At 42.2% G+C, this 22,029-nt stretch overlaps 1 protein-coding gene and 1 long non-coding RNA gene across 2 annotated transcripts in view; one reads left to right on the top strand and one right to left on the bottom strand.

The window, feature by feature from the left end:
- Positions 1–22,029, bottom strand: part of cyfip1 (cytoplasmic FMR1 interacting protein 1) — a 36,836-nt gene that overhangs the window by 14,237 nt on the left and 570 nt on the right. The window contains exons 2-18 of the mRNA XM_034583930.1: positions 16,098–16,218; positions 15,252–15,341; positions 14,780–14,857; positions 14,343–14,444; positions 14,082–14,263; positions 13,198–13,294; positions 12,744–12,872; positions 12,513–12,617; positions 11,071–11,162; positions 10,565–10,682; positions 9,932–10,054; positions 9,635–9,760; positions 9,315–9,481; positions 8,602–8,749; positions 7,697–7,850; positions 7,440–7,596; positions 6,296–6,392 (exon numbers count right to left, since the gene is read on the bottom strand). Coding sequence (XP_034439821.1) covers positions 6,296–6,392; positions 7,440–7,596; positions 7,697–7,850; positions 8,602–8,749; positions 9,315–9,481; positions 9,635–9,760; positions 9,932–10,054; positions 10,565–10,682; positions 11,071–11,162; positions 12,513–12,617; positions 12,744–12,872; positions 13,198–13,294; positions 14,082–14,263; positions 14,343–14,444; positions 14,780–14,857; positions 15,252–15,341; positions 16,098–16,214 — 2,082 coding nt within the window. The 5' untranslated portion in view covers positions 16,215–16,218. The remainder of the gene's footprint in view (positions 1–6,295; positions 6,393–7,439; positions 7,597–7,696; positions 7,851–8,601; positions 8,750–9,314; positions 9,482–9,634; positions 9,761–9,931; positions 10,055–10,564; positions 10,683–11,070; positions 11,163–12,512; positions 12,618–12,743; positions 12,873–13,197; positions 13,295–14,081; positions 14,264–14,342; positions 14,445–14,779; positions 14,858–15,251; positions 15,342–16,097; positions 16,219–22,029) is intronic.
- LOC117760700 lies at positions 5,072–20,779 on the top strand. The gene is made up of 3 exons (XR_004613709.1): positions 5,072–5,779; positions 6,880–6,885; positions 20,768–20,779. It is a non-coding gene; the product is annotated as an uncharacterized LOC117760700 (long non-coding RNA).

Here is a 22,029-nt window from a genome sequence, read left to right as displayed (position 1 = left end):
ATATAGAGCAAACTGCGCACAAGAAAGAACACCAGACAATACAACAGCTCAGTGCTCAGGTTGAGACTCTGACCAACATGGTTGCAGCTTTAATGGACCAGCAAACGACAGCTATGCACATAACCCACCCAAAGTCTGTACCTGTCCAAGTGCTTGGTCAAACACACTGCCCTCTTACATCCATTCCCAGAAAAATTCCTCCCTCCACACCAGGCCAACCCTCTCTCACAAGGAAGGGTAAAATACCCATCTGTACTAACTGTCTACACCAGGGCTTAGAGAACTGTAACCACTGTTTTGTATGTGGGGACCCAGGACATCGGGCTGTTGGCTGCTTAAAAAGAGCCAGGCAGCAGGGAAACGAGAACCGACCTCTGTTGAGGGACAACCAGAGGCCGTTCCAGAATTCCAGTCCCACCCAATAACACCCATGTGTAAGCAGCGTTACTCAAAACGCCAAAGATGTGACAAGAGAGCTGGTGACACTTTCCCCCAAGAAACACCAGAAACCCCTGACATGACCATACGCACAGCACCACTGATAGGCAGAAAAAGTTTGCTCAAATGTTTTATCAGTGGCTATGCAGCTACAGTGTTGTTTGATTCTGGCTCACAAGTAAGCATCATTGACAGGTCGTGGAGAGAGACATTTATCCCCAACTACCCAGCACGACCACTAGAAGAGCTCCTTGACCAAGGGGAAAGCCTTAATGTATATGCTGCCAATGGACAGTCAATTCCATATGACGGATGGGTGGAGCTTACAGTCAACCTCACTGGAAACGACAACCCAAACCTTGCAATTCAGGTCCCCTTCCTGGTCAGCCAGCTCAGTCTCCCCCAGCCTTTATTAGGAGCTAATGTTCTCCAGGAAATAATAAATGGACAAGAGTCTTCAACTGATGCACACGCCACTATTATAGGTCTCCTTCGAAGAGCCCTTGGAGTGGAAGAAGAACAAGCCGAAGCGATGGTTAATTTCATTCAGGCCCAAAAGACACCAGACCACAGTTTGGCAACAATCAGAGTAGGCAGGGAAGATGTGACTATCCCAGCTGGAAAAACATTACGTGTACGGTGCAGAGTACCACCTAGCTTCAACGCCTCTGACTCTGTTGTCCTATATGAATCCCCAGAAGAAAGTACTAGCTTAGAACAGCTGAGTGTGGGGGAAGGCCTCTTAGAGATCAGTAAGAATAGGTGGCCTCTTGTTCATGTGCCCATCTCCAATCACACTAAGCATGAAATCACCCTCCCAAAGAGAACTCTGTTGGGCTCCATCGAACATGTAGCTAAAGTTATAGAGATGGGTGAGACAATGACACCACAAGTAGAGACACCACAGGTTACAACAGTAAGGGCTGACGTCCATAAAGTCACCGCTCCCAGGGTTCCCACAAATGAGCCGTGGCGACCACCCGTTGACCTCAGTCATCTTACTCTAGAGCAACAACATCTAGTTGAGGAGATGCTACATGAGGAGGCAGCAGCATTTGCCCAAGACAGCAGTGATATTGGATGCATCCCCTCTCTCCAGATGTCAGTCCGGCTCAGCAATGACATTCCCGTCCAGAAAGCTTATACTTCCATTCCTAAGCCACTTTACAAGGAAGTAAAAGAATACATCCAGGAGTTGTTAGTGAAAGGATGGATTGTAAAGTCTAAGTCACCATATGCCGCCCCTATTGTTTGTGTCAGAAAAAAAGATGGATCATTGCGCCTTTGTATTGACTACCGACTGCTTAACAAAAAGACTGTGCCAGACAGACATCCCCTTCCCCGTATTCAGGACTTGATTGACTCGCTTGGGGGCTATAGCTGGTTTTCCATCTTAGACCAGGGCAAAGCCTACCACCAAGGCTTTATGGCCGAAGGTTCGAGACATCTCACTGCCTTCAGGACCCCTTGGGGTTTATACGAATGGGTCAGAATACCGTTCGGGTTGTCAAATGCACCAGCAGCCTTCCAAAGAAGCATGGAGGAAATGCTTGAGACGCTGAGGGATGAGTGTTGCATCCCTTATCTCGATGATGTCCTCTGCTTCTCGAGGTCATTCGAAGAGCATGTTGAAGTGCTGCGCCGTGTACTCCAAGCCCTACAGTGCCACGGGGTTAAGTTGAGGCCAGAAAAGTGTGAGTTATTCCGCAACGAGGTCAGGTACGTTGGTAGGCTGGTGTCTGCAAATGGAGTGAGAGTGGATCCAAAAGATGTTGAGGCAGTTCAAGCATTGAAGGAGAAAACTCCAAGGACAGTAGGAGATGTTCGGAGGCTGCTAGGTTTCCTTAGCTATTACCGAGCATACGTACAAGACTTCTCACGTATAGCAAGACCACTATATGAGCTGCTCCAGGTAAAGCCCAATTCGCCACAACCCAAGCCTGTCAGGGGGAAAACAAAGGGCCCTCAACTGCTTTCACGTACCCCAGTGGAATGGAATAATCAACACCAGCAGATTCTTGAGCGCCTCATAAACATTCTAACAAACCCACCAGTGCTAGGGTACCCAGACTTCAACCAACCCTTTATACTTCACACCGATGCCTCTCAACAAGGTCTGGGAGCAATCCTCTACCAGAACCAGGACGGGAAGATGAGGGTGATTGGTTATGGGTCTCGCACGTTGACACCAGCAGAGCAGAGTTACCATCTCCACAGTGGTAAGCTTGAGTTCTTAGCCTTAAAGTGGGCAGTTTGTGATAAATTTAGGGACTACCTGTTTTATGCCCCTCACTTCACTATCTTCACCGATAACAATCCCTTGACTTACGTAATGAGCACGGCTAAGCTTAATGCAGTAGGACATCGCTGGGTTGGTCAGCTTTCAGACTTTCACTTTGAAATAAGATACAAGCCAGGCAAACTGAATATTGATGCAGATACCCTTTCTCGTTGTCCCCATGATATCAATGCCTACATGAGTCAGTGTTCAGAGGGATTGTCAGAGGAGGCAGTGTGCGCCACCTGGGAGGGTGCTAGAACAGCCCAGCAGGGGGAAGTAGCATGGGTAGCCAGCCTTAACATCACCTCTCAACAACAGACACACACAGAACCTTTCCCTGTAATTGACCATAATGAACTGGTAGACGAGCAGCGAAAAGATCCTGTCATTGGGAAAATGTATGAGTTAAAAGAGAATGACACAGAACTGACTGACGACAGACGCAGGTCTTTGGACAAACACACAAGAAAACTCTCAAGAGAGTGGAGCAGGCTGTATATAGAAAATGGCCTCCTATACAGGAAAAGACTTGGTCGCAAACAGCTAGTCTTGCCAGCCACCTATAGACAGACAGCCCTCACGCACTTGCACGACAACATGGGACATGTTGGTGTCGAGAGAGTTCTTAGTCTTGCAAGAGAGTGTTTTTATTGGCCTTTCATGAGTAAGGACATTGAAGAGTACATCACCAGGAAGTGTCAGTGTATAAAGCGGAAAAAGCCAGCTTTAAATGACAGAGCACCTATGGGAAGTGTAACATCCAACTCGCCTCTTGAGCTCGTCTGTATAGACTTTCTTCACCTTGAGACCAGCCGGGGTGGATACGAGTATATCCTGGTGGTAGTTGATCACTTTACTAGGTTTGCCCAAGCATACCCCACCAGAAACAAGGCCGGCAAAACTGCTGCTGACAAGATTTTTAATGACTTCGTCCCTCGGTTTGGATACCCTTCTAAACTGCACCATGATCAGGGCCGGGAGTTTGAAAATGAACTGTTCAGAGCTCTCAGACAATTGTCCGGTGTGAACCATTCCAGGACCTCCCCTTATCATCCACAAGGCAACCCTGCAGAGAGGTTCAACAGAACTCTGTTGCAAATGCTTAGAACCCTAGGTGAGAAAGAGAAAGAGAGCTGGAAGGATCACCTGCCACATGTTATTCATGCATATAATTGTACCAAGCACGAGTCGACAGGCTACTCGCCATATTTTTTGTTATATGGTCACCATCCACGTCTTCCTGTTGACCTTCTCTTCGGGTTGGTGGCAGAGGAAGAAACAAAAACACCAACAGGGTACGCAGAAAAATGGGCAGAGAAAATGGTCGAGGCATACAGGATAGCGAGCACAAACAGCCAGCAGTCAAGTGCTAAAGGCAAACATTATTATGATAGAAGGAACAGAGGTGTGACTCTTCAGCCAGGTGACCGGGTCCTTGTTCGCAATGTTTCCCAAAGAGGAGGTCCATGCAAACTGAAGTCCTATTGGGAAAAGACAATCTACATCGTCAGAGAACAGCTTGGTGATAACCCAGTCTATAAAGTGAGTCCTGAGACAGGGGACCGGCCCATCCGCACTCTCCACCGAAACTTGTTGCTTCAAGTAAATGACTTACCTGTAGAGCAACCAACCTCTGTTGCACCTGCAAAGTCGCAAAGGAGAAATGGAACCTCAAAACCCTTGAGAACAAGTGAACAGACGCAGAACCATGACACAACAGACTCAGATGACGAAGAGGAAAGACCACGGTATTGGCTACGGATGCCAAGGGAAGTATTGAGAGTTGGAAATGACATACCGCACCAAAGAGTCAGCTGTGAGACCCAAAACCACCCTGAGCAGATCGGAGCTTACCTGGAGGAACCTGTTCTCGATGAGCCTGCATCTGAAAGGGGAAGTGTCGTTGAGGAAGCACAAGGACAAGATGACAGAGTGCCGTGCACTGAGGAACACCAGCCTTACAATGAGCAGGAGCAGTCTCAGGCTTATGACTCAAACATAGAGGTCCAAGGGACTCAGCCTACATTGAGGAGGTCTACTAGAGACAGACGCCCTGGCCAGATGTTCACTTACACCTCCCTGGGTCAACCAACTTACCAGCCACGTGTCACTGTGAATGCAATAGGGACTCAGCCCATAGTTTACACTCACCAGTATCCACAGTCTTACTTACAACCATTTCATTCCACACCTATCATTCATCCTACATACTTGCCAATCATCTATCCTATCCACTGTTATTGAATGATTGATAGACACTGTACATTTACATATGTTTATCATTACTAATGTGCCTTCAGATGTTGAGTAATTATAAGCTTTGTATTTGATGTTTCGAATGTTATTGTGAGTTATTGAAAACTGTTACTAATAGCAAGTGTCGGGAGCCACTTTTTGTTTGTGGGGGAGTGTGTGGTATGCTCCAAAATATTTGATTTAATTACTTTAATAGTAATTTTTGCAACTGTAATATACGTGATAGTCACGTGGGTGAATGTTTCATATGCATTATGGAGAGATCAGTAAATGACAGCAGCACTCAGGTGGAACGGTTGGCACGGGAGCAGTTGCACCCCGTACTGTCTCTTTGGGGGTAACTTCCGCCCACATGCCAGATGCAGTCTGGATGATGAACTGAATGCTCCGTGTCTTTATTGCTGCTGCATTCATGCTGTATTTTACAGGTTAGTAGTGGGTGAGAGTCACCTACATTAACTCCTAAAGCTTAGCTTGATCACCACGAGTGTCATTGAGACATATTGATGTTGTTGTGATTATTTTGTTGGACTGTTAAAAACTTAGAAACTCCGCTGGACAGTGAGACGGGAGACACTCGCGCCACTAGGTGGGCGGTGACAACAATCGCCTGTATAGGTGTTTATTTTACCTGCGCGTAGTCTTGCAGGCAGGTCGCTATAGAATGGTGTTTACTTTACACAGTGTGTATTTCAGCGCCGACACACACACACACGCTGTAATAAAGTCATGTATTGTTATTGTGCCTTATAAAGACCAGTTATAAGCTAATGTTCAATAGGTTTATATTGAAAATGTTTGTATGTCAAATTGTGTTGAATTTGAATAAGATGCAGTCTGGATGATGAACTGAATGCTCCGTGTCTTTATTGCTGCTGCATTCATGCTGTATTTTACAGACATACTTTGTTGCTGTGGTACCAATCCTGGGACCCGTAACAATTACATGTCGGGTATTTCAGAGGTCTGTTAAGCAACCGACACAATCTTCAGACACAACTTTACACCTTTACAAAATAAAAGCTCTGCAATTCAGCTCGATTGAAAGCATTACAGCAACAAAACAAACATTGTGCTTCTACTTTGAAGGAAATTTCCCTAAGAGGAAGTGATTCTATGAATGTTGTGGCCATGACAGACATCTATACCCTATAGCTATATCTGTGAATTTCTGTGTGACATAAAAATAACCAGATTATCTAAATGATCTGGTGATCAAGGTTTGACCCAGTTACAGACCACTGCTGTAGTTTATCAGAGGACGTAGAGAAGGACATAACTGACTGTTAAAGCCTGCTGCCCCATGTTTTTGTCTATTACCTCAGCTTCTATTTCATCGTAGAGGAACTGCTTCTTGAATTTGGTCAGGGCGTAGTGTGCACTGTCATTGTACAAATCCAGGGGATACAGCACATACCTGCAGGAGATGAGAGAAAGAAAGGAAAGGTTCAGTGTCTTACTTGTGAATAATGAGGGAACAAAAGATACATTAATATGTTAGACAACGATTTTAGACGTAAATTTGCTAAGAAAATAAGGATAGCTGAGTGTGATGCCTACACAGTGGTTCATACAGTGCTGAAAATGTGTTTTAGTTACCTTGACTGTGGCAGAACACCACAGACCAATTTATCTAGTTTGTGATTGATACAGATTCTCTGTTTTCATTCAGTAGTTCAAATGGTTAGAATCTTATTTCATTCACTGTGCAGAGCATTGATGCACTCTGCTATCCTTCTCTCGCTTACACGAACACACGAAACGCACACGAAACACACACAAACACACACGAACACACACAAACACACACAAACACACACAAACACACACAAACACACACAAACACACACAAACACACACAAACACACGAGAACACACGAGAACACACGAGGTGAGTCAGGGAGTTATTTGTACGAGTACAAGTTGTCCACCAATATTAAAATGATAACTGTCAATATTAAATATCTATATGGTTGATACACACTTTTTAAACAATTTTGGGTGAACATGAAGAATTACAGCATTTACGGTTCAAGCCAGATGATGTGCTTAATGGCTTATGTAAAACCTGCCTCATATCAGCATAATCCTGCTGTGTTTGCCTGCAGTTTTAAAATAGATATTCATAGTTAATCCCAATTTTTAGGTTCTTACCCAGGGTCTTTTTTGAAAACACAAGATAAGACGAAACAATTACTTGAGTTGCTGAATGCCTCTGGCCAGTCACACCACCAATAATCTCACACACACAGACATCAGTGTTGTCAAATTCAAAGCACACCGATTAGTTAGAGAGTGAAAGTCTTTTTCAGGTTTTGGACTATTGCAAAAGGCTGAAACTAAAGAAAAGCTCCAAAGTTCACAGCTAAACAGGGAAGAAACATGTGAGGTGTTGGGGAGTGGTTGAAAAGGAATATTCCCCCACAGTTTGTTACAGGGAACAAAAAACTAAATCATAATTTACTCCATCATAGAAGCTTCCTTGGTCTCCAGGATGTGGTCGGTGAGGATCCAGGGCATGGACATCTCAATGGGGAACTGAATCCTGCGACCCATGGTGAGCTCCAGGAAGAACTCCCTGAACCACAGCTGGGAGACGTCGCAACACTGCTGCAAGGTCTCTGCATGGAAGAGAAATAGGTTTCATTAGAGTGGCTCCATCTAATGGCAGTTATTCAGCATTTAAAGGAGCTACAGGATCAAACTGCTGTTTCTACGTACCACTGAAATTCAGCAGGTGGGTGTAAAAGAAGGACTCGCGGTGAAACCTCTCAATGTCCAGGATGGTTGGGCCTTCGAGACTGCTGCGCAGAGTCTTCTTAGATCCACTTTTGTCAGCAATGAGAGACTCCAGCATGGTCCTCACCATATAGAGCTACATGTATTTAATATAAGACAACACTGTAAGTGGATTTTACAAACTACCTCCCCTTCAGACAGTCTTGTCTCACAGACATTTCACATAATATCTTACAGGGATCATCTTACATCTACAGCAGGGAAGCTGCAGCGCAATTTCCTTTTGATAATCACTGAAAATACATTTCGAGTTCACCTCAGTGGGGAACATTTTCTTAGGCCGCGTCTTTATAATCTCCACTCGTTACAACTCAAACGAGTGAAAATCTGCTGATTCGGGCAGACAAACACAGAAGGTGATTGTTTAGGGCTTTACAGTCAAACTAGAACTGGAAAAAAGATTAGTTCTTGGAATTAAGTTTTAAGCTGATAAATCTGTATGGTTTATGCAACATGCGGGATGCTTCTTAATAATGATAATATTTGTGATATGTAACACAATTGCATAGATGACTGCTATTCCGCGCTGTGATGAATGTGAAGTAGAAGGTTGGAAGGTAAAGTTCTATTATAGTCATTCAGAGATAATGAGAAGAGAGAACAATACAGCAAACACAACAGGCAGGTTTATGAAAGCTGCGCTCATATTATCTCCCTTATTAATATCTGATGTCTGACACATCGGCATTGCGAGCTTCAAAATCCTCATTATTGATGACTGGCAACAGCCAGGGTTGCAGTGAATAAGACCTTGGAGGTATGGGAAATGATTACAAAAGGAGAGGTTAAAGGGAGGTGGGTTTATCAGCAGAGTGTGGAGCTCAGACCTGAGTGCTGGAGGGCCCCACAGCACGGCGGGGAACCTTTATGTCAAAGCCTCCCTTGGGGTCTTTTTCTCCGCGGAGGGCAGGATCGTTGTGGGGCTCCCGGCCGATTTCCCAGTCACAGACCGTCTTCCGGATGGCCTGGAGGACGCTGTGGTCAAAGGACAATTTCTAGTTAATCGCTGGCTTGAAAGTCCCAGTTAACACACACACTGGCATAGCTGCAATTATGAATATGAAGCAAGTTCACTGGAGATTCATGTTTATACAGTACAGAGGGTTGTAAAGAAGCAGCTGCAAAGAACAGTGTGTTATTGTTGTGAACAGCAACCTGCCACAGGAGAAAACATATTAATAGTGGTGGGATGGAACCAAAACTGTAAAGGTTGGAAAATCAAAGTAATGTGGTAAAAGATGCTATAAAGCTCCATAGAGTTGAGAGAAACCAAAAAGTGAGGTGATATTTATCTGTGGGTTCAACACTATGAGCAACAGCTTTTACTTTACACAGTCATTCGACCCACTGTTAGTATAAAAATATGACTATCACCTTTAACACATCCCAAAGCCTGGAAAACCAGACAAAATAAATAAATGTTTTGTTGCAGCATAATGAAAAACATTTTTTACTCTTTTCTGGGTGATATGATTAACACAAGAATAAAGTGTTGTTGGACAGTCTGCAGCTGTGAATGTGATTGTTGTGTGACCTTTACCTCTGAACAACATTTTTCTTCTTCTTGATGGCCTGCCGCAGCGGGTCACGCAGAGTGACTTGAGCAAAGTCCTGCAGGGCTGAATAGATGGTGTGACGGATGGCGTGATTGAACACACTCTCCATGCGTCCCATCAGCACCTGCAGTCCCTTTATCATAGCCATTACCTGTCAAAACATTGAATCAGTGATTTAGAGAATCAGTGATTTAGAGAATCAGTGATTTAGAGAATCAGTGATTTAGAGAATCAGTGATTTAGACTGGTGGCAGCTGATAAACCATAGAGTATGTGTGCTGCATGTGTTGAGGTCACAACTGACCTCTACGAGGGCAAATTTCTCCTCGCTGGTGTAGTTGTATCTGGTGGCTCTTTCGTACTCCTCTGCATTGTCAGGGCACTCCTTGTTGGAGTACTTGTCTGTTGGATGAACCAGTTTCCAGGAGTACTGTCGGCAAAGTCACAAAGTTTAAAAGACAAAAAGAAACAATAATATACAAGAATAAATGTCAAGATTGGTAAACATTCTCAATACCTTATTTTATTTAAAGTCTAGTGTATATATGTAAAAGTTATATATATAAAATGATTAGAATCTGTGTAATCTGTGCTTTCTTACCACTTCCATGACATGAGCGCTCCACTGAGAGAGCAGCTGCAGGCCCTGCAGGGCCAAGTCAAACAGCTTCCTGTACTCAGCATCAGTCTTCTGGGCTTCCTGACGCCCTGATCCCGTCACCACCTACGTGGGCAAAAAGCAACACACTTTGTCACACCCTGAAAATTAACACTGCAGGCCCACTTTTTAAAATCCTGATTTTCTCACAGCATAGATTAGTGAAAATGATTACAGAGCATAAAAACCCAGCAGTAAAGCTTCACCATTCAGGATGTGATCATTGAAATTACTTCCCTCATTCTTAACATTTCTGTCCTCAGTGATTGCATCAGCAATTCTAATCCACAAGTCAGTTGGTTAAACTTCCATCTGAACTACAGTGAGTTGTGACCTCTGAAAATCCGTCAGGGCATGACATCTGTTTAAAAGCTTGTTACATCACAGCTGGGAATTCTAATATCCCTCACATAAGGAAGAGCTATAGAAGACTCCCAGCTGAAAGCTGCCAGGTGGCTGATGTACTGTATGTTTCTTTATTTAATTGGCTAATGTCTGAGGTAACGGTAACATACTGTGTAAGTATGCCATGTCCTGATCCAGGCCAATTTAAACTCAGTGGAATGTGGCACTAACCTCACTGTTGCTGTAGCGAGCCAACTCCGAGATGAAGCGCATGTGATCGTCGCGGATCTGAAGCATCTGCTCACAGATGTTGTACTGGGGACTGCTGGATATAGATGTGCACGTCCACCTGGGGGGTAAGAAGAAGGAGAGAAGCCCAGTGAAGAATACATGTATTCTTGTTAATAAAGCTAGTACACACCGATGCTGAGTTGGAGAAAGCCCTGATGTAATGACATAGCAAAAGAACAGATTGTTTGCTAGACAAAGATTTGACGGCCAAGCAGGTAGAGGCATATATAATTCACAAAGCTGAAAAAACAAACAAAAACAAAAAAACACTCAACTGTAACGTGTCATTTGTGAACAGGACACGATACAATAAAAGATAAGGCTGAAAATTGTCTATTTATAATCATTGTCAGAAAATGTATTTCTTCGATTAAAAAAAAAAAAAAAATAATTCAAAATCAAAGAGGCTAGGGCCGAGTTGGCAGAGACGTTTGTGTTCATCTCACCTGGATTTGTTATCTTCAAAGTGAGCACTGGTCTTGATGTAACGCGACAACTCAATCTGCATGTCACCGAACAGAGGGACCACCTGGAGTTGCTGTGAACACCAAAACACACAGATTTACATGAAGCATCTCTTCACTTCTCCAACACCAAATACTGGGTACATTGTGGCATCACTCAAGATTCATTTAATGTAAGCAGCAATAACAATCAAGGTAGACTCATTGCGTGGAAATGACTTAATGTAATTGTAGTTGAGACACATGGATATTTGGGGTGGGCTGTTTTTTTACCTCCACCAAGGGGTTGTGTTTTCATCACTGTTTGGCTTTTAGCAGAGTTACGCAAAAACTACAGAAACTATTTTATTTAAACTTGGTAGAAGGGTGGGGTAAGGGTCAGGGAAGAACCCAATACGTTTGAGTGGATTTGATAAGGGTGGTGGGTTATATAATTATTTTAGCTATAGCTATTCTAGTTTTCTTTCTCGTTTTCGGTTTTATTCCTCTCTCTTTTTTTGGGGTTCTTTTCCAAGCTGCACTTTGCCTTCTTTTGTACTGCTTTGAAAAAAATGATGTGAATAAAAACAAATTCAAAATGTTTAAGGAGAATTTGGAAATTGAATTTAAATGTTCTGCAGTATGTTGAGGAATTTCTGACAATCCTCACACATTACAGTATATGCCACTATATATTATGTATATTGTATATTACATTATATCTGTACAGGAGAATAGTGCCTGTCTTATTCCACACACACACTCCCTTCTCTCTCTAAGCAGTAGCCAAGGTCAAGTTATAGATAAAGGGCCAACAAAGAATACATTGTAGTGACTTTCACATCTAACTCAGATGCCCCAGACAGAGAGGCACCAACTTCAACTCTCACCGACTTTAACTCTTTTACGTATTTCACCAGTGGAAAGACGTAAGGACACAATGTGATTTAGGAATGCATACTTTAGGCTTAACTGTCCAATAGGATGTGAACACCTACATGTAACATACAGAGTGACAGCAATTCTAGCCTTTCATGGATGTGCTGTTATAATGGGTGACGCAAGTAGAGGGAGATATATGGGGAAGCTGTGGGAGACATCTTCAGACTTGGGGTTGACAATTGCTCATGTTACTCTGTTAGCGTTTGTTTATTGTTCCACCTTCTGGTCTCCTTGATGCATCAAGTCTACAATAAATCCTTCTGCATAAGACATCAGCTGCTGCCTGAGTTCTCCTTTCACCAGCTTCCAGAAAACGTCCATCACACAGTACAGTGAATTACAGTACAACTTGACTAATGTCCTTGTGTGTGTGTGTGTGTGTGTGTGTGTGTGTGTGTGTGTGTGTGTGTGTGTGTGTGTGTGTGTGTGTGTATATATATATATATATATATATACATACATACATACATACATACATGTGACATATGTCTACACCTTTGTACCTTGAAAAACTTGTCAATCTTGCTGAGGTTAAGTCTCTTCTTGGCATCGAGTTTATAGATGCTGCTGCTGTTTCCGTCCATGAGGTACAAACCAAAGCCCATTACCTGGGGAAGTGGAGTGTTGGTTACATGTTGTAAAGGATGAACATTACTGTGGACAATGCTCCAGTAAATTGTTTAGAATGAGCTGAAGCAGTCATTCACCAGTAAATGGTGAAGGGCTTCACTTACTTTGAGCAGCATGTGTTTCTCACTGGGAGTGAGGTACATCTTGTTCTCGTAGTAATCGATGCACAGGTTGACGATGTCTGCCAGCAGCTCGTCATATCCATTTATCACCTCCAGCTGCTGCTGCAAAGACTGACGGACATCACAGAGGACGACTGATGATTAAATCATAATGTTATTAGTCATGTTTTTAACTGTTAACAGTTAGAGTAACTGTCTGTTACTGTTTTACATTAGCCTTTTAGGACTTTCTTTGCCTAAATTTCAAATCTTATTTTTTAATCAAATGCTTATTAAAATCCAGGAATAGATTATAGGTTAAGAATAGAAAATGATTGGTGTTTTTTGCAGGTGTTTCACGACTGAAAGCAGCAATGACACAGTTGTTGAGAAGTGCTTCCATGTTGAAACCATTTCATCTTAAGAGTTTGAACAGTCTGATGCACGTCTAACAAACCTGAGTGATTTTGTTGTGGTTTGCCAGGAACATGGACAAATTCTGAGACTCCTGAATGGACGAGGGCTCGGACATCTTTCTGAGGAACTGGGCCGCTCTAAGCAAAGACAAGAAACATTGTGTTTTAATAATCTAGAAAGAATCATACCAAACCGATATTAACTTGGCTGACTGCCACACACAATACAAATACATACAGGTAAAGTCTTAAAAATGGTGTTCAAGTTGTTGCTCCCAGCAAATTAAATTAAAGTAAACCACAGAATAAATTAAAGTAAACCACAGAATAATAATAAGAGGGGAAAAAGAGGAATAAGGAGGAAACGAAGAAGAAGCTGTTTTCTTAACAAAGTTACAAAGTGCTTCACACATTAAAATAATAAAACGATTCAGAATTCAGAGATTAACACTTTTAAGAAGGGATTTAATAGCTGTAACAGATGTGGCATTTCTGATCTTAGCTGATAAGTCATTCCAGAGTTTGGGGCTCGTACTGCAAAAGCACGACAGCCTTTAGTCACCAATCAGGCTCTGGGCCCTACCAGAAGACTATCAGCTGATCTAAGATGGCGTGCAGGCTCACAGGGACTTAGTAAATCCTTGATATACACAGGGTTGTGTAAAGCTTTAAAAGTCATCAATAAAATCTTTTAAAAAATTGCAATAACGTATTGTATATCAGTAGTTTTCTAACATTCAAATAGTTAGCATAATCCTGGAACACTGAGTCTCCTGTATCAGGGGCAGTGGTCTCCCTGGTTGAAAAACACAGGTCTGACATAGGACATGGTGTTTTTTCCTTGTTGGCGGCTGATGCTGCCATCTAGTGTCTGTCACGGCACCACAGTGTGAATACGAGCAGTATGTGCTCCAACTCTCAGTACCGTTTGTAGGCAGAGTGGTCGTTCTTGACGCTGCATTTCATGTTCTTCAGCTCGTCCAGCACAGCGAACATGTTGATGAACTTTCCGAGGGTCATCAGGTACGCCTCAGAGACAAAGTCCTTCCTGCGCTCGGTGTGACAGAGACGGCGGACCTCGCCGCAAAAACGGTCGATGGCGGTGCGCTGAAGGAGACAAGGAGGAGATTAAGCGTTGAAGAGACAGTCAAGGAGACTCTCTACCCATATATGAATGTATATTTACCTGGAAGTACATGAAATTCATCAGCTTGGTGACTTCAGGCTCCAGCACCTCCACTGTCTTCTCATAGATCTCCACTCTGTTGGGCTGCTCATTGCATTTTACCTAGAAGAGAAAAAGAGAAACAAAAATCTGAAGGGTAGAGCACAAAGGAAACCTCACATAGCTTTTAATCCAGAGATATCAAGATTAGGGTTGAAAATAAAATTTGTTTGCATCATCTATTAATCTGCATATTAATCTCCTAATGATTGTGTTGTCTGCAACATGGCAGGAAATAGTTCAAAATACTGATTACAAAAATCTCACAATGGAGAGGTGACAAAGAAAAGCAGAACATTTTTTAATTTGGAAACTGTTAATTATTTAATTGGCTAATCGTTGCAGCCTTATACATACAAGTCATGGGAGCACAGTGTTCCCGAAAGCACAGTGGTTACCTGTGGTATTGCACGTGAGCAGCTTCTCCAGGTGTAGAGCATGATGGCGTATTCCTGCCCCTCCTCCAGCATCTCATTCTATTTAAAAACAATATATCAATAAGCCCAATCAGTTCAAAACTGGCTCACATGTTACAGTCTACAATAAAAAAATGAACACACAAACACCACATAAGGACTAAAACATGTCAGTTGTTTACAGTGAGTGGAGCAAAGTGCCATCCTGCCTTCACACAAAGTGCTGTCTGATTCCAGCCCCGGGCAATTAGTCACTCACTAATTAGACACAAAGCCCTGGATTCTGTGAGCTGCCCGCTAGACAATACCAAAGACTCTGCTGGGACAGGCGCGCCTCTTTTGCCCGATCCTGTTCCAAACAAACCTTGACCTCTTTGTGGGGAATATTTATTTTCCCAGAGTCATTACTGAGGTGAGAGCGATGACGGACACACTGAGGAGTAACTTCACATACCATGTTGGAGTGGACGGTGGCTTGCTCGATGTATCTGGCGATGCCGGTGACGAAGGCATTTCGATCCTCAAAGTTGGTGTTAAAGTTTGGCTGTGGGGAGATGGGAAATTATGACCAAAGAAATTACACAGGTACAGACTTCAGCTATGTAAGAGGCAAAACACATCACGTCGTAGCTAGAGCGGTTCATTTGTATGTGAGAAGTAGAAAATGCCAAACTATTTGATTTGTCGTAGGATTTTTAATTTATTTTGATTTACTTGAGCAGCTTACACAAATATTTCACCTTTCCCAAAATAATGTAATATTTCTGCATTTATATATTTGTTCCTATTGCATGAAAATGTATCTGTAAGTGTTACCTAACTAACAAGGATACTCAGATTGGTGCATTCATGAGCTTTCCTTGTTGAGATGTGTGTAATGGCCTTTTGCAGCCTCCCATTGATAAGATTCTTATTCTGGAAGAAACGCTGATGTTTTTCACTTTTTGTCAGACGAGCCGTTTTCAGACATGATCTGCGGGTAAAATCTGAAGAATTGGCTACGGAGTTTACTTTATTAAGGTTTTTTTATTGATCAATGTATTTTCTCCTATTCCCTGTAACTGCAATATAAATAAATAAATATATATATATATATAGAGAGAGCGAGAGAGAGAGAGAGAGAAACATCCAATTAACACAAGGTCACAAAAACACCAGGTAATCACTAGTGATGAACTAATGTGAGAAACCATTATGTCGGAGGTAAGTGAGAAAAAACAAAACAACAAACATTATCATAAAATAATTGCATGGATGATGAGTGGTCGGACATTAGCAACGCGCTGCTGTTGGCACTGACCTGATACATGACGGAGGAGGGGAGGGGCTCGATGCATGGCTGCTGGTCCGGGAGCGGCAGCTCCTCCAACAGGTCCACGTTGGACAGAGCATCCTCTAAAGTCACCGTGGATGCCATGCTGCTGCAAAAGACAAAAAGAATCATGTTTAGCTTAGAATGAAGGACCTAGACTCTAGCAGCAATGAAGCAAGACAGCATAATGCTCAGGCAATGTCTAAATAATAACATGATTTTTTAGGTGATGCATTGGGTTGACAACCTGAGACACCAGCAGCAGAGTCCTGAGCTTCATCCTAAACGTTGTTGTACATCACCAGTAGCAACCTGATACAACTGCAGACAGCACCTTTATCTTTGAATAAAACCTTCAAACAAGGTATTGTGTTGTGTTATCAGGCCACACAGAGCTTCCTGTCCAAATAGCCTCAGATAGATCAACAAGGTCAGGGCTGAGGTTGGGACCTCACTGTACCGCTGGGGACAAAGTGAGCTGGCGAGATAATGCCAAATAGATTTGTTTGCGTTCAACAGGCTATTTAAAAATATTTGATGCTGCATTTCAAAGTGTGAGTAGAGTCTAGTTGTTTGGTTCTTTGTTAAAATCCCCGATGGAGAATTATAGAAAATCAGTGTGATGTCAATAGATTAGCACTGTATCAGTAAGTGCTATGGTTTGCATTCTCATGCTGCTGCTGCTGACTGCCGATTTTCAGACGTCACTGACACGGAACAATCCAAAAAATCTATTGAAATGAGAATTGACAGAGGGTCAAACAATCCCCAGCGACTGACTGCCAACACAAAAGCGTGGTCACAGTCACTGCATGCACAGGCTCAGGGTCAGACGAGGTCACGGACCTCCTCCTCTGCAGATGGAAGCACAGTACTGGGCACGAGGAAGACATGGGCCAATGTATTTTAAAGAATTTGAGCTTTTAATGGCTAAAGTACATACATTCAGCAGCAATTGAGTCTCTGTCCGTCATTATAAATGCACAGTTACTGGATGGTTGATACAACTTCTCATCATGTCCCCTTAGACAGATTTTTTGTTTGGGATGTCATTTGAGAAAAAAATGTCAGCTGCCATGGCAAGTTTGAAAATTGTTATGCCAAAGGCAGTCGATTGAGAGTGTGGTTGTTGAATGCTTACGGTATAATCAGCATTTTACTTTGGTTAAAATTACAATATGTTTAGATGTTGCTGTCCAACAGTAGAGAGGAACATAAACATATATCTAGTGGATAAACTATATCTCATATGCCATGAGATGTTCTTCATCCAAATATGTTTTGATTCATTTTGCAGGCATTATGCAAAGCATACAGAGGACCAGCGTCTGATGCAAGCCCAAGCCCGCGTGCCACAGAGATTTCTACAAACGTGCACAATCCCCACTGTAAGAGGCATCATATTACCATGTGGCAGCTGATGTTTTTCAACATGAAAATGATGTAGGAACAAAAAATGAACATGAACATTTAAAACTTCTCATCATTAATCATATCACATAAATAAAGTCTCTGCAAAGGCCAAAGAGATAATTTCATTCATTAATTTTGACCTATCAAGGGCACTTTAATCATTTTAAAGCTAAATAGGCATGTTGGGAATCTTCCCTGCAGGCCTGAATGATATGGGCAAAAATTATATCAGACAAAGATTTACATATTAGTCGATATTGATAATTATCATTATAAGTGTCACATTATTATTTCTTTTAAGTTTTAGTTTGCTTTGTTTCTGTGCTGCAGCCCGATGAACTTGACACCACACAGTGACTGATGCTTTAATGTGTCATCGGACGTGTTTGGCCACCCAGAGACCACAAAACTGAATGTGTTAGTTTCTGAATACACTGTACTGTAAGTAATGGAATAAGTGAAAGTTTTTATGCTGCACAAGTATGTACACATTACAATAACCAGGGTCACTCCACTCTACATAGGGTAAAATACAGTAGGTGCAGTTAGTTGCAAAAAATACAGAGAAGTTAGATGTGAGCAGCCATGAAGAGCAATTATCAGAGCATCTCTAATGATTTAGCCCTCCCCCCTAAAAAAATTAGCTCATCAAACTGAATGGCAAACAGTCAAGTAAGCAGCATCACAGGCCCTGTTCAGACCTGGTATTAACATCCATCCTCAGAGATCTGATCACAAAGGGACAGCCTTAAAGGGATAGTTCACCCCCCCCCCCCCCTCCATCGGCATAGTGGTTATGCCATTTGAGGGGTGGGTGAAGTGTTGAGTCCACAAAGCACTTTTGGAGTTTCAGGGGTAAACAGCGTTGCAGCCAAATCCAATAGAATTGAAGTAAACGGTGACCGATTCTTCAAATAAAATGCCTCCGTACATACTTACTTCAATTGTATTGTATTTGGCTTAAACGCTGTTTACCCCTGAAACTCCAAAGGTGTTTTGTGGACTCAAACACTTCACCCACTCCTCAATCGGCTTAGTGGTGAGTACATAATGAGTGAATTTTCATTGTAGGGTGAACTATCCCTTTAAGTTTGTGTGTTCACACCTGGTATCAAAATGTGACCTAAAAGTGTCTCCTGTGAAGGCTTGTGATTGGATCTCACTTAGCTGCTCTATATCATGTAAGTAATTTGTGTTTGCAAACACCAAATGATCTTGTTTTTAGCCAGTCTGAGTTTAGAGAGACCAGGCCGGAACGGGGTCACTAATTACAGCTCAGTCTTCTTGCCGACTAAAGGGGGAAGTATGAATCACAAAGAATGAGTATGGGATCCACACACACATTTTTAAAATGACTTTCTGTGGCTTGAATCTATTCATATGAAAATAGAGAGAATTAGTAGCTTCGACAAATGTTACAGGAAGTGTCAACTTCAACTCTGAACCGAAACCAAGTCCATTATTAAAAAAAAAGGAACCTTGAAGGATTTCGTTTAGTGCACGGTTCCTGTTTAGATTGCTGAGTGTAGAGAGGTCTGCTGTTCGAAGAGTCAGGCAAAGCCGTGCCCCTCAAAGTGTTCATTTTGACTGTCCGGTTGTTGGCCATTACACCCACTGCTGAAGTTCCACACCATGTGTTAGCAGGGCTCGTTCTGTAATTACACAGTAAGGAGCTTAAAACCAGCCTCAAGTAGGTAAAGTTGGTGTGCCAAGCAGAGGGCAAGGCACTGCCACGCAACAGTGATTATACTAGTGAAGGTTCTCTTAAGCACTTTTTTAACATCACACAAAGTGCATATGGACAGACTGTCGCTTGACCAATTCCTAAGAAAAAATATTAATCATCATTTGATCCAGAAATAAATACAAATATTGAGAATTAGATAGCTACTAATAATGGATAAATGGTTAACTATAAGTACTAGATGAGCCACAGTGAAAGTACCAATGCAAGCTGTGACCCAAACACAGACTTTAACTGGATTGAAACACAATAAATGTAATTACGTCCACTTTATAAAATAAACAAGGTTAATTATCCATTTTAAATTACTTTCAAAGAACATGACTGCTTGTGTTGGTGAAAGGTTACTTGAGTTCCTCTGACAGGCCTGTGGGGGTATTTCAGAGAAAGAAGCTTGGTGACCACTGATCTGCACCAACCAGGACATTGTTGCCACTGAGTTTGTCAAACGCCACAAATAAAATTCCTTTCACCTCCACTGTAACAGACATATATCTGTATGTGGCTTCAGATAAAACTGAAACTGTAGATGTGGAAGGAAAAACCAAAGAGTGAGTATTTTTGGTTATTTGCTTTAAGGTTGTTACTGCATAGAAACAGCAGTTACGCAACACTACTTAAAAAAAAAAAAAGAGGAAACAACAATCTGTGGGGAGGTATGAACTATGATGTTGAAACGCACAACAGATGAAATGACAAAGCGTTTGACACCTTGACACCAATACGAGCCGCTAGACCCTTTTCTAAATTGTTTCTTCACTGAAGATGGGGAGGAAATATACATTATATTCCTCGCTAGTCAGAAATGAGAAATGCCACAAGGACCTATGGTGTGCAGAACGTTTTTAAGACATTTCCTTAGTGACAATAAACAGAAACACAAGACATCCAGCTGCATCAACGGTGCCACCCTGAAGGAAGTCGTATGCTGAGGTGTGATAATCGTTGCCACTTATCAGTGCATGAATCTCTTTGTGTCTTAGTTTTCCTGTTCAGTCACTTGATAAAAAATGATAAAAAATACTTCCTGACTGCTCAAGGGTCCACCAGTAAGTCTTAAATGAACTAATGTCTTATGTTGAACCTAAAATCACTGGTTTGAGCTAATTGGGACACAATGAAGTTTATTAATTAACTTCTTTTCTTTTTCACAGATATTAAAAAAGGGAACATCCAACTGCAAACCCCGCTCAAGTTTATAAAGTTTTGTTCAATACTGCAAACAAAACGTAAAATATAAGGTCTGACAAGAGACTGAGAAAATAAATGATCAATAGGGAAATGAAAGCCGTCACTCAGTTTCACTGTACTTCACTGTTGTACTGTAAACATTATGCTGCATACTGTTTATCACTCCAGATGTGATACTCTCATTTAGTTTATCAGCATCCTTGATTTTTTTTAAAAAACAACCACAGAGAAAAATACCAAACCAAACTTTTACCGGTGAGGTTTTACCCACAGCATCTTCATGCCCATCCCCCATTCCTTCATAACAAAGATGAGAGATAATCAAAGGCAAAGCAAAGAGGGTGCAGAGGCAAAAGGTAAAAATGTCAACTTCTTAATCCACACGTTTATAATTGTTGCTGTTGCACATTCAACTGAGAAGTTGCCCTCTATCTAATCTACTAATTCCACAAATGGCTGCCTTTCTGTCTGTATGTGGAACGTATATCCCACGAAAAATTCATCTCATCAGCTTCATACTTGGCACATGTAATCTTAGTGGTCCAGGGAAGTGTAGTGTTGCAATTGGTGCAAATTGGACAAGAGATATGTTCAATATTAACAAATTTTGAATAAACAGGCATCCAGTGCTTTGTAGCAGGCAGTGGGGGTGAGGCAGTGTGCCAACAGTCAGTCTTTCGACTGAGTTGAACAAGTCTTCATCCAGCAGCCTTCAGCAATACTCATACCTGACATCCCCAACATGCCAGGTATGAGTAAAATAACACCAGTTCAGTTAATCATTCAAACTTTTAAGCCACACACATGTACAGTACTAAAGCCAATTCTGTTTCATGTTATGAAAACCATTGAGTAGAAACTCTTCACTGCAGATAAACCAGATAGGATGAACCCAAAGTTTTCTAACTTCACTCTGCACAATAGACTGTTTATAAACAGCTCTGCACACAACGTCCAGCACACAAACAATAGAAAGTGACAGTATATAGTAGTATTGTTAGAGGAGACACTTATGTCAAGAAATAATTCTGAAGTGGCTCCAGGACAAGCGAACACCACATTGCAAACAGGCGCTGCACTGGTGATATGAAAAGGCGAGAAAAGTAGAAAGCAGAAAAACTCGAGTGTTTTGTTATTTACAGAGAGTGGCCGGGCCCTAAACGCATCATCTGGAGGGTGGGGAACCCAGCGGGACAAATGTCCAGCTACAGTAACAACCAGAGGAAGAACAGCCATGTCCACAAGAACACACTGCTTTAAATATTCAACACTTGCAGACAGTAAAGTCAATGTTGGATCAGAGATGATAATAATATGGTAACTGGTGTGTCTCTTTCCCACCTGGGGACACAACTCTCCACTTACCAAGTCACAGGTAAACACTAAACTCTCCACAAACAAAGTTCAGAGCGAATGGACAACAACCCAGAGACTCGCTGCGGTGGATTCGTCCTGTGAAAGCTGCTCCGACATGGCAGTGGAGTAATGGCCGTGTCCCTGCTCCGTGCCGGGGCCTGAGATTAGTCACAGCTCGGGCCTGCGAGCCAGGAAAATGGCTTTGAACCGCAACAA

This window comes from Hippoglossus hippoglossus, chromosome 4 (genome assembly GCF_009819705.1).
Source record: "Hippoglossus hippoglossus isolate fHipHip1 chromosome 4, fHipHip1.pri, whole genome shotgun sequence".
Classification (NCBI taxonomy): domain Eukaryota; kingdom Metazoa; phylum Chordata; class Actinopteri; order Pleuronectiformes; family Pleuronectidae; genus Hippoglossus; species Hippoglossus hippoglossus.
Note: the sequence above shows the minus strand (reverse complement) of the source record. Positions and strands in the feature narration are given on the sequence as shown.